The 13,546-nt window shown below is 36.3% G+C and overlaps 1 protein-coding gene across 1 annotated transcript in view; it reads left to right on the plus strand.

Moving 5' to 3' along the window:
• Positions 1-12,917, plus strand: part of NFATC3 (nuclear factor of activated T-cells, cytoplasmic, calcineurin-dependent 3) — a gene marked incomplete at its 3' end in the record, with an annotated part of 30,414 nt that extends 17,497 nt beyond the window's left edge. The window contains exons 4-6 of the mRNA XM_010014372.1: positions 10,422-10,621; positions 11,814-11,986; positions 12,777-12,917. Coding sequence (XP_010012674.1) covers positions 10,422-10,621; positions 11,814-11,986; positions 12,777-12,917 — 514 coding nt within the window. The remainder of the gene's footprint in view (positions 1-10,421; positions 10,622-11,813; positions 11,987-12,776) is intronic.
• Positions 12,918-13,546: the final 629 nt, after the last annotated feature.

Consider the following 13,546-nt stretch of genomic DNA (forward strand, 5'->3'; position numbering starts at 1 on the left):
CAAATTTGGCATTATCTGTTGAGTACATTTAATCAGCTTATTTCCAAATGTGAGGAAATGACATGTGTGGGGCATTACTGTGTTTTCCTTCGTAAGTCTATTGGCTTCAAGAAACAAAGTCTGTAATGAAATCCACTTGTTTTCAGCTCTTTTAGTGCAAAATGTCTAAATAGCAGAGAACTGTCATTTTAATGTCTGCTTTCTTGGTAGTATGTTCCAGGTAATCCGTGTCATCTGGAACAATTTCTTTTACCTTTGTAGAGATTTGCAAGATAACATTGACAATTTTCACAGGGAAGGAATAAATAACTTGACAGAATGATTAGCAAAGAGAAAGGTGGCATGTTGAATTTTTGGCATCCAAATTATGTGGAAATTTTGTATTGCATTGTCAGGAGACATGGAAAGCCTCTGAGCACTGTCTACATTTACCATTCTAATTCAGTAGATTGGAGTAATTTACCCATCGACAAAGCTTTTAAACAAATAGCTGCCACATTTCATCTGACTTTAAATGAATGCTCATCATTGCTTGAATTTGCCACCCTTCCCATAGGACAAATTGCATATAATAAAATAATACTTACACTCACAAATTGTTAGAATGAGGCTTTACTGTTATCTGAAATGGTTAGGGCTCTTCATGAGATTTCACTTGGATAATGCTTATGATCAAAAACATATAAGCATTGTAGAGCTGGTGAGCACATGATAAGCATCTCAGGGATACCTTGTGGGTTTGTTGGTTTTGGTGGTTTTTTTTTTTTTTTTACTTTTGTATTTTAGCTTTCTGATCTGAAATGACTTTGTTTTAAAAAGAAAAAATCTTGTTTTGTACACTGTATTCCTGCTATTCATGTCAACTTCTGAGTTTTCACAAGTATTTTAAATTTAATGTTATCTTTTGATAGTAAATTCTGTAAGCTGTGTTGTGAACAAGTAGTATTTAATTTTTATTTTTTTTTGTCTTGTTACTAGTGAAGAAGGTGATCTATATAATACTCTTCTTGATAACCATACAACGTGATGTACTGAGGGGCTGTTGAGCTAACCGCTACTTGTTAGCATGGTTCTGTATGCAGGAAGGATTCTCTGTTCTATGGCCATTTATCAGGGGCTGTAGATGTGAGCTACCATAAGGGCAATTTATTCTGAAATGTATGGTGTATCGGCAACAGATACTGTGTAGAAGCCACTTGGGCCCCATGCATGCAAGACAGATTTGGGGCACTGGTAGCCATTAAGAATTGGCCTGTACCAGAAGTGGTTTTTTGCCCTATGACAAAGGATGTAAAGGTAGATTTGTTCATGAATTCCTCTTCCATAAGCAAAATTCTTACTGTAGTTGATTTTGCAGTAACAGAGGAGGGGAAGCATCGTCTAAATCCATATGAACAACTCAGCAGTGTTACAGCTGAAGAAAGGCTTAAGATAAAAAATAAAGGAAATGTTAAATAAAAATGAGTTTGTTTAAATGGTTATAAACTTCTAGTCACTGACAAGCAAACAGTAATCTCCTGTGTGAGGTCTAATGGAGACCTGAGGAAGAGGGATTGAATGTCAGCTCTATTTAAAGTGACTGCAGAGCTTGGAAGTCATGACTGAAGAGCTGCAGGGGGAGAAAAAGTAAACTAATTAAGCTAAAGTAAACTAATTTTGAACTACTTTGAAAATACTGAAACAGGAATGTGTTCTCGAAAGTCTGTCAAGCTCTGCCTGAATTCTGGTGGATGAAACTGTACCCTACAAGAGAGGATCTAACCAAGCAATGTCAGAGATGATCCAATGAAAATAAATTAATGAAGGATTGTCTAAATGAGTGTATGTTTCCTGTCCTGTACTTCTGTGGCTGTCACCTTTTCCCAGGTCTTCTGTCTGGCAAATTCATGTAACTACTTGAATACAGGTATAATATCAGAGTTCTTCCTGTTCTCTAAAGCCAATAAACAGCACACTTTTTCTATGTTTCATGCCCTTTCCCATTCTTCTGGCCTTTCACATTTCAATCTTTATTTTCCTCTTGAATTTTTTCCTGTTTTGTACATCACTAGAAGGCAGGCTGTATCCCAGCTCTAGCTGCCTACTGTTGTTCGGTGACAACAACCCCCAAATAGATCCGTAAGGCAGAAGGTAAGTCTCAGCCAGTGTGAACCATGTAGTGGGCTGTAGTGAGAAAAACACTGACCTTTGGTTGAGATTCTAAAAGTACATATCTTTCAAGATCAGTTTGATGACTATTTAGGCAGCTTCTGCTCCAGAATCCCCAAAATAGATAGCAAAAGCCGTATAGATGCATCTCCTGTACGTTTGAATATTTAATCTAGAAAATGCAGTAGTTAGCATGAGAAAAAAACCCAAGCAAAACATTAAAAATGGCACATTGGATGGGACACAGTCATCTGTTTTTTTGTGTCATATCTTTACTATAATGTTGAAATGTAGTAATCAATTTATGGTAGGTTTTTTGTTTGGGATTTTTTTGGACGGGGGAGTGTGAGAAGGGGTTTCTATAGGTTATGTGGGAATAATCTATTTCTATCCTAGAAATGCTTGTCTAAAAACCTGCGGTAGCATAATTTAGCATTGGGAGTTGGTATTTCATGAATAGCATGTTTTTTTCAAGACTGTAGAGCAAACTGCAGCTGGCAAGTATATTGTGATGGCTAGTTAGATGTGGCTGGCAGTTCTGCACTGCGTGAAGTGGTACTGTTAGTCTAACACTATTTTAGCTATGAATTGATCTCCTTTTTTGGGTAGTGTAGAATGGGACAGGAATCTGAGCTAAAATTCTCTTCAAAATATGCCTGAAATTAGTATTTAAAATACTTTCGATCCTGTCTGCAAGCAGGGGGTGAGCACGTAAAAGTGAGATTTCGGGAAAAGAAGTCCCAAGTTTTTAAACCTTGAAGGATGCTCTGTACATTGTGTAAACCTATGGTATCATGACCAATAATGCATTAATATTTGCAATTGCTTGTTTGCTTTACTTTGTTTGCAGAACCCATTTGTCTTTGTGATGACCTTTATTAAAGTTAGTTCCTTTTATGACTCACTTCTTTTCAAAATTGCAAATGTCTGTACTGTTTTAAATTTTTAAAGTCAGTCTACTCAGTAAGTTATTTAGCAAAAGAGGAAGGAAGATTCTTTTTTTTTTTGATGTTCGTGCTTTTCCTTCTCAATACTCAGAAAGGTACATGAAATTAGTAAGTGATAGAAAATAGTACTGCCCCTCAGGAAGAGAGAGTAGATGTTGTTTTGGTTTAACATATTTAACTTTGAAATTGGGCATTTATCTTTATATAACATTATAACCTTTGCAGAATCTGAATGAATAAGAAAATTCCCATGTTAGGACTTTCTGAGCCAGAGGTTAGGTGTTGCCTGGTAGATCTGAATGGAGTTTTCTTCCATGAATTTCTTCAGTTTCTTTTAAACAGTGCACTGAAGATGATAGGTCAGCACTTTCTGCACTGCTGTGAGCCACAGGGGATGGCTATGGTCAGTCTGACTTCCAATAACTTCCCAGAACTCATAATTTCTTGGATTTATATATGTGATTTGTTTCAAGCTTTTCCAAATGCAACTGTTGATAAATTCATGATAAATTGTACCACTGGTGTTAGTCATTGTGTGTCTTCTGTTTCAAATTATATCGTCTTCGTGCCTTTGGATCTTTGTCATCCCTTGGTTTTATTTCAAAGTCATTGCTAATAGGTGTGTTGCTCAGCTTGGCATAATAGCCCTTCAGGTTTAAACCAGTGTCATTCACAGGTCCTTAGGAAGAGTTGCTGCACACCACTCGAAAATTAAATTCTGATGGAGAAATGTCTGAAGAAAAAGATTCAGTTCTTGAAAGCCATGCACCCTGTTATTGCTATCCAAAAGAATTCCAGGCTCGTGGGTTGTATCTCTGATGTCTCAGATGGCAAACATTTCAAAGGCATGCTTTGCTTTCTTTATCTTTAAATGAAATAAAAAAATACTACTTTACTTTAAATGTGGGCTAAAATTTAAGCAGTTCTTTTTCTTTAGGATTGCTTAGGTTTTGTGGTGAATTAGACCATATCTTTACTCATAGTCTTCCAAAGTAAAAGTGGAAATACCTAATTCAAGTGAAAGCTTTATCTTTCTTCCCCCCCCCCATAAAGGGGCCTCCATTCTCCTCTTATGCCCTCCTTTCCTTGTCACTTTAGGAGTGTGCTAAGGAATACAGAAGTTACTGAAATGCATCCACTTGCTGCGAGTCTGTCAAGGAGGAAATAACTGGTTACAGTGTGCTTTTCATAACAAGGTAGCAAAAAGCCTAGGAAATGTCCATCTCAAATGCTTAGTAAATGCTTATAGTTTTTTACACAGCTGTTTCCTTCCATGTTCTTTGTGGAAGACTGAGGATTTTTATATGAATACTGGTGCATTTGGTGAAGATAGAGTTTTTAAGTCTTTTGTTCACTGAAGTTATCCCAAACTTTTCCCCTGACATGTCTTGTATTTCAAGATAATGCCCTATATTTAGGAAGGCCTATTTGTATGTAAAAGCTTTCTAATCAGCCTATTGTACCAATCCATTAGTGCCATAAGCAGTGAGTTAATTGCACAAAGGTGAAGGAGCACTAAAGTGTTGATAGAATATTCGTCTTCAACTAGCAAGCAAAGAAAGGGCACAGGAAGATAAGACATGAGTATTTTATAAAGCCTGGTGAAAGTTTGATTAAGCATGGCAATTTCCTAATAAATGGTGGAAAGTTTTGCAGGAAAAATGCTTTAAAAATAGTCAGCTGGGTTTTGGCTCTGTCTGAATGTCATTAGTATCATAGTATTGCTTGATTGCTGAACATAAAACTTAACTAGTGATTTAACATCACTTCTGGATTCAGTGACACTATTAGGTATTGGGTTTTTTAAATAAGCAAAGGGGATATGGGTTTTGAAAACAGACCATTTCAAGTTATACTAGTATTGTCTGCTAAGGATCTCTTTACTGTGAAGAGTGTATTCTCTGTTGGATATTTTTCCTAAGTCTTGTTACATGTCTTAAGAAATCATAAGTTGTGAATAAAGAACATTTACATTTCAGTCAAGATTGGTAATACTTGGCCTGCAACAATAAATGGAAAATATATACAGAACCTTCTAAATTTTTAAAAAAGTCAGGCAAGGGAGGTGAAACTTCTAAGCAGTTGAGACTAAAAAAAGTCTTCTCACAGGCTTGTGGAGTGTTGCAAGCTTTCCTTTAGATCAGAGCATGGAACAGATGAGCTCTGAGCCATAATCTTAATGTAATCAAGAAAAATGCTTTTTTCCAGGTTGATGCCTTTCATTTAATGTGACATATTTGCTTTTTTCAGCAAGGAGAAGGTTCTCCCCACTGCTGCAAAGTTCCAGGTTTAAATGCTATGGTCTTCAGTGATAGAATTATTCTATATAGTCTCTAGTGTTACATATTTTTTTTAACATTTTCCATATGTGCAATAAGAATGTATTAATGTTTTTGTGATACAAAATACAGTTTCTTGATGATCCAAAAGTTCTCTTACCAACTTACTGTCTTTGTAGTTCCTTGGTTAAACTTGTAAGCTAAGTATTGACATGCACGCATGAGTTTACTGTATGCAGTATAGTAACATGGCTGGAACTGCTTTGGCGTGAAGCCCTTCTGGCTTATCCTGTGGTGACCTTCAGTCTTTAGCCTTCCAGCTTTAGTTTAACTTACGCATGCACTGACCTTTGCTATGGAAACGATATAGAAACACAAAAACAACTTGGCTGAGTTTCCTCAGCAGAGCAGTGGGTGGTGTATCAGTGTTCTGTTACAGAGGAGGGTTTCTAGAGGTCAGTAGTGACAGTGTGCAGTAACTTAGTAGTTGTCTGCAGCATGCTGTTTGTTACTCCTGGGAAAGTGGTGTATCTTTTAAAGTAAAATTAGTAAGGTTTTTTTTGTTTTGAGGTTTGGGTTGGGTTTTGTTTGGTTGGTTTTTTGGGTTTTTTTTTTTTTTGGTTTGGTTTTTTGTTTAGGTTTGGGGTTTTTTTGGTGTTTTGTTTTTGTTTGGTTTTTGTTTGGTTGTGGTTTTTTTTTTTTTTTTTTATGTGCAGCTGTAGGATTGCACATTAATAGAGTAAGTGCTGAAAGGTATACTTGAAAATACACCTAGTGCTCAACCAGTAATTAAAGTTGCTGTCTTCCTGTAAGTGACCCATGACTGAATCTTGGGCACACTGATATTGCAGCAGTTTATTGTAATGCATCTGCATCGTGGTGATTCTGCAGCACTTACCAGTAGGTTGTAAATGCTGTTAACTGTCTATGGTCTGTATGGAGACACTATGTTCTTACTTGTATACACTGTGTAGTCTTTACGAAGATACCATGGTTTCATTAGGTTCTTTCAAGTTAATTATGTAGGTATTTCATGGAAGAACAGTTAGAAGTTATTTTTTTACTGACTTAAATGTTTGGGCTGCTCAACATAGAGAATTGTGCATAAAACAGATTAGGTAATAAGAAAGTGTCATCCCAATGTCAGTGGAACTAAGAACAGTCAATGGGTTGTGGGGTTTTTTAACTAGAACAAAACTGTGTTCGAAAGGAATGCATTTTAAATTTTTATTTTTAAACCTTGAAGAAATGCAATAACTCCTATGTAATGCAGAGTATAAATTTGTGAAGTCTCTGCTACCTTGCCAATGTGTTACTACTCTTATCTACCCATATATATATATTTATAGATACTGGAATATACCATATATATATATATATACACATATATATATGCCATATAATATAGTACCTTTAACAAGGCTTCATTGCAGATCCTTCACAGCAGTTCATTTGTGACAAAGCTCTAGTGTAACCTATAGTATGGCTTTTTTGCTTGGAGATGCTTTACGCTGTTACAGCTTTTAAATACATATGAAATTCTCAGGTTTTTGTCCTGATGTTATCGTAGATAATTTTTAATTATGAGATGCCTTATTTCTATGTTTCTGTACTATTACATGCTTAGATTTCTTCTAAGTTACTATAAAAATGTATTCTGTTATGTTATATTTTTTCTTGGGGTGCTGGATTTCTTGTTTGTTTTCATTTAATTTGATACATAAACCAAAGGAGGATGACTAAAGGTGGTGCTACTGTGCGGGGTCTTGTTGGGGGTGGAGGGTTGTTATTTCTTCTGAGGCTGTAGTAACATAGTTTCACATCTTTGGTATGCTGATGTACTGCAGTGATGTGAGACAGTTAACAAGATCAAGAGTTTATATTGCAAGAACATTGTACAGGAAATGCACTTGAGAACTTATTGATACGTAACTTATCTGCTGGTAGGGTGGGCATTTTTTGTCAGATTTCCACCCCCACCCTGTGCTTTGCATATACCAGGCCCTATACATCTCCCATCATAGCATATCTGGGTGACCACCAAGGAATAATGGAAGCAAAACTAGCATTAGACATGACTTTGAGCAGTTCAAATGTAGCAGTCCCATAGGCAATACCATTGCAACTGCTGGCATGGGGTAGATTTTGCTTCGCAAAATTAAACTCCTGCTGTGTGTAGGCTCGTGTGGAGGGCAGCTTCTCCACTGGCTGCAGACACACCAGCCTACCCCTCACCCCTCTCTTTCTCATATCACTAGTATCTCTCGGAACTGTTGTGTACACATCCATTGTTAAGGAAGGGGAAGCTAGCTTTAATGGGAAATTAGCTTTGTCACAGTGACCCTATTTGGAAGCTATTCAAATTTTTTAATAGGTCTGGCTTGTAATTTATGTAAGTCCCAGTACTAGAGTGAACACATTTAATGAACGTCATTTAGGGTGTATTCCAGTGTGTTAAGATTTAATTTTAACTCTGAGGAAAACGGATGGTAGAGTCAGTGTTGAGAAGTTGGAACAAGATGGTTGCTGTGAATGCTAAACTAATCCATGCCCTTAAATTTTCTTTAAACTCCTAAAATAATTCAGACTCATGGAAAATATGAAAACGTTCATTTGGCATTTAAAAAAAATAGTTTTTGCAAGATTTTGTTATGCATTTTTGTATCTAATGTACATTGATGTAAGAGTCCCTGCGCTCCACTATCAACGTGACGGTAAAGAACAAAGTTGATTGTGGTCCAGCTGTGTTTCTGTAGCTTACAGGTGACTTTGACAGATGAGGGAGGAGAAAATTGTCAGTACACTGATGGGCACAAGACGTTCTTTGCCTCCATTATGGCATTTGTAAATGTTCAAATATCACATTTATTTACATGGGAAGCAATGTTGATAAGCTACACTGTCTACACGGAGGGATTCGTTTGGTTTGATGGAGGGTTTTTTGCTAGATTTAGCTCTGTACTGAGAGCTCTGGGGAGAACAAAAAGATTTTATATATTCAACAGAACAAAAAGCCTGCAGTTAAGATACACATATATAATCACAAATAAATGAGATCATGTAAAAACATAGTTGGAAATATGTCAGTTATAAGACAAGACATTGTATGTGATAAAAGCTGCCATGACTAGCTTGGCTTTTTGTGGCACATATTTTTCCTTCATTATAATGAGGGTCTGAAGGGGTTAAGAACTGTTAAACCCATGAGGAAATGTGACTTTCTGATTTAATATTATTAAGTTGGTTTGTTGGGCTCACCTGTGTATGTATGACTTCTCAGGGGTACCTGGAGTCAGGTGGAGAGACAGGTGAGAAGTCAAGTTTAAGGACAGAAACCAGCCTGCTTTAGTGCAACCGTATTTGTAGTCTATGTACAATGTAGTACAAATGTAGTCTACATTTTATGGTAAAAGTTGAACTCAACTGGCCTCTTGAAGGCAGGAATTATTTTATTAGATATGTGTGTGCACTAGATTCAAAGAGGTAAAGAACAAGCCACAGTTGTTGGTTTGGGTTTATTTGATTAAGCTCAGTTTTATTTATCTTCGTCTAGATTTTGGCTGTTCTGCTTCTGGTCATGTTTAACTTCATTGGGCAAATGGGAGGGACACAAACTAAAAATGATGGAAAGGAAATAGGACCTTGCTGTTTCATCTAGATGGATTAATTAATGAGTATTACATCTTAGACATAAGGCAAAAAGCTTTTTTCACGTAAGGCTAAAATCTTTGAGAATGGGGTCTGTAAAGTCCCAGACTGTGTTGCAGACCAAATTTGTGTTCTTGATTGAGAAAGCTCTAATAAAAGTGACAAGACTGGGAGGTAACTTAGGTATAGAAAGCAGGCGTTCATTTGGTGTACATAGAACTTCCTGTCAATAGTAGAACATCAAGGTACAAGGAATCCACAGTGGTGCTGCTTATTCCTGGGTGTGGGTGTGCTTTGCTTTTTTGTTCTGCTGACTACCACTGTTAAATTACTCTTCTAAGTAGGTTAAATTGACATGGTTTTGTTTGGGTTTTAAGTGTTAGTTCTGTAAAGAGCTTGGATAGTATTGTTGTGTGACCAAATAACTCTCCCTAGAGACAAAAATATTGACATGGCAAGGCCACATTTAAAGCACAACTGTCTAGCCCTCCCTCCCCTTGAACATCAGTTGATGTCCAAGTCCATGAAATGTGAATCTGCTCCATTGCTTTTTAGAAATTGCGTAACTTGCAGCATGCATCAGTCTGCCAGCTGCAGGAATGGGAAGCGGACTTCATGGATGTGTAAGACATTGTATAAGCTTCAGATATAAAACTGCATGTTATGGTTGGTTGAATTTGTTTCTTTAAATCTTCTGCATAATTGTTACCAATGTACTGTCATAAAACTAGCGTTTTCCTTTACAGTTTGTTAATTTTTTTCCTGATGCTTCAGTGTGTTTTGTGCCTAGAATTACCACTTTTAGGTCAATCAACAGGTGGGTTTACGACAACTGGGTGCAGTGGTGGTTAGTATATTTAAGAAAACGAAAGATGCTGGAATTAACATAGATCAATTTTTGGTTTTTAAAACCTTTAATTTGCCAGAAATAAACCGTACATGATCTCCTAAAACGATACATTTGCATTCACCAAATCTCTTACTTTTAATAAAACTCATTACTGCATTCTGTAGTAGAAAAGCTGAACTTGAAAATATTTATTGTATTTCTAGAAACTAGGTGTATCTCAGTACAGTTGGTAATTTCTTTGACTAAAAACAGTATCAGAAACACACATACAATATAGCATAGCTTTGATGTAGAAATCTTGTACATACGGATTGAGAGATGTGAAAGTAAAAAGATAGTTCGATACTAGTTTGTTTTGGTAAATGTTCTTGATACTTGTACTGGAGGACAGACAGATGCCTGTGACTGGTTCTCCGAAGATACTGAAGTTTGTAAGTAAATGCTACTATTTGACTCTCAAATCTGTACTAGTTGTGTATTTTTATTATGCACACACAAGCGCAGTAGGAGTCAACTAATACTTTAATATTACACCTACTTTTTCACCAGCTCCTGGGCTTCAGCGAAAAGCCAGTAAACCTGCAGATGTTCATTGGCACAGCAGATGATCGGTACTTAAGACCTCACGCATTCTACCAGGTGCACCGAATCACTGGAAAAACAGTTGCAACAGCTAGTCAAGAGATAATAATAGCCAGCACAAAAGTTCTGGAAATACCGCTTCTTCCTGAAAATAATATGTCAGCCAGGTATGTCACAGCATAACTTAGCTGTGTAGTTGTATGTGCCTTTTTCATTTGTGCAAAGGTAAACGAAAATCTTGTAGAATAGCGTATTTTCCACAAATATGGCTTATGACTGAGAGAGATACATCTCTTTAAACATGCCAGTGTTCAGGTACTCAAAAGGAGGAGACAGACAAGGAAGCTCATAAGATTGACGAGGAGATAGATGAGTGCTTCTGGGATTATTTTTCCCCATACAATCCATACGTACATATGACTCCACATTTGTAGCATTGCATGTGGTTTACTGGCAGTGGAGATTGTTTGATTTTACAAAGACAGAAGGCTTTTTTTTTTTCCTATGAAAATACAGTCATACAATTTAGTTATTTGTTCCTTGACTAAATGTGTCGACTTTTAACTTGTGGTACCGTAGTAGGCTTTTTCCTTGTTTTGATGATTTTATTTTTAGCAGTTGCATTAATCTGACTTTTCAGGTCTTGCCAGATCAAATGTGATAAATCATAGTTTAATGGTAAGTTATACCAACAATTAAATAGCTCCATTCTGTCTGGAGGGTCAGTGAACAGAGCAAAGCACAATTATTTGTTTATGTAGCATATTTATTTCTTATGTAGACTTCTGAAGCCAGTTTACATTTTCCTAGTTGCAGACTTCATGCTAGTTCCGTTGAAGGCTATGAAGCCACAATGGTGTGCAAGAGAACACTCCTCACTAGTTTATGTATAGGTGTTACTTGATTAAACTATGTGTGTGTCGTATGAATAACCAAGAGCTATGTGGAATGGTAGCTGGGATTTGACAGCTACGCTTTTGTCATTCTCCAGTCCTTCCTAAGGCAGAACTAAATATAGGTGTCTTGCTCCTGTTGTTGATGGTGTTCGTTATGTTAAATAATTTACTCCAAAGGTTAAACAATGTGCAGTAACACATAATCTTTCAAAGGTTAAAAACAACAGCAGCTAGATATTTATAAGGCAAAATGTTTCAACAGAGTGCTTGCTGCCGTTTTTGATACTAGCAGATCTTTTAATCTCAGACATTTAAAATAACATTTAAAATAGCATAACATGGGGTAAACCAGAATGCGATTCATTCTTTTAGGAAAGAAAGGCTTACAGAGTGTACTTTGGCAATAGTTTGATTAATTTTCTTCCATTTCTCTCCCGATCCATCCATCCTTACCTACCTCCAGTATCGATTGTGCTGGTATTTTGAAACTTCGCAATTCAGATATAGAGCTCCGTAAAGGAGAGACAGATATTGGAAGAAAGAATACCAGAGTGCGACTTGTGTTTCGTGTTCACATCCCACAACCTAGTGGAAAAGTCTTATCCCTGCAGACTGCTTCCATACCTGTTGAATGCTGTAAGATTGCTTTAACTATACATCATTTATACTCATGTTTTCTGCATGTGTTAGTAGTATTGTCATTCTGACAATATTTATTGTCAGAATTATATGTAACAAGTGTGTATAAAAAGCATTGTGTGTAAAGAGCTAAACTACCAAAAATTAATACAGCTTTGTATGAAGATGGGACTTGTTAAGTGGCAGCCTGAAAGTCTGGAGGAAAACCACTGTTACAGGTTTTAAACCTATTACTGCAGTCATGCAGCTTGCAGCTTCAGTGATTCGTGAATATGGGCAGAGGCAGCTGATACATCTCAGTGAAAATAAATGAAATAAATATTAATTTCAGGAAGAACTAATACCATTTCATTTAAAAGAGTCTATACCATTACTAGTCTTTATACAGTGTTATCTAATGCACAGCTGAACTTCTAAAGAGTTCATTTGTTTAATGCTAGCACTGAGGAATCAAAACGTGACCTTAAACAACCTGAATTTCTTCTAGAATTAATTTTCTCCATAAAATACCAAACTAATTCTTGAACCAATATTCCTAAATTAAATATTTAATTTGCTGTAACGGTAAAGACTGTTGGGATTCATGGCTTCATGATGTTTCTTTTCTGTATTTATATAACTTCAACGTAATTTTAAAACAAAGATAAATCGTACAAAACCATGATTTATATATGTAAATAGATGGTCAGTTTGGCTTCACTCCTGATTCTTCAAGTTAGGATCATAAAAGACATGTCACTATGATTAAAATTGAGAATAATGATTTTTCTATTGTCTTTTTTTAAAGCTCAGCGATCTGCTCAAGAACTCCCTCAGATTGAGAAGTACAGCATCAACAGTTGCTCAGTAAATGGAGGCCATGAAATGGTGGTGACAGGATCCAATTTTCTTCCAGAATCCAAAATTATATTTTTTGAAAAAGGACAAGGTAAATACTCTTACTTTTTCTGCTTCAAAACAAAGCCAAAAGCACAAGCCTGAGCGTGATATTGGGTAGTAAGGATGTTTCTAAAAGTAAAAAAACAATAGTCACAAGGAGTAATCTGAAACTCCAGGTTGGGCATTGATCTATATGCTGGTTGGCAATTATTAATGAAGTAGTACTTGTGATTCAAGAAGACAGTTACAGGCTAGCTAACTTGGAATTGTGTATATTTGAAAGATGCGGTTGACAGATCTTACTGTGTATTTTCTCATTAAAAAAGAAAAAAAGGAAATATACTGTTTGGCATTGATGTTATGTTACATCTGATTGAATTATTGCACAGGAAACTGACGTACTCCTAAACTAATGTAATAAATATTAGTTAGAAAATACTATTGATTTCCGCCCCGCTCCCCTATATATTTGCATAACATTTTCTATAGAAGTTGTTTTCAAGGCTGCATTTACTAACAAGTTTAAAGATTTGTCTCAGATTTGGGGTGCAGTGTATCCTTCAGCTATATCTGTGTCCAGTTTGCAAACAGACAAGTGTGCATGTAGGTAAAATTCTGGCAGTAAGCAGTAGTACAAACAGTAGTGACCTCTTGTATGTATGTTAAACGTGTGAGTTT

This window comes from Nestor notabilis, unplaced genomic scaffold, assembly GCF_000696875.1.
Source record: "Nestor notabilis isolate BGI_N333 unplaced genomic scaffold, ASM69687v1 scaffold18455, whole genome shotgun sequence".
Lineage (NCBI taxonomy): Eukaryota > Metazoa > Chordata > Aves > Psittaciformes > Psittacidae > Nestor > Nestor notabilis.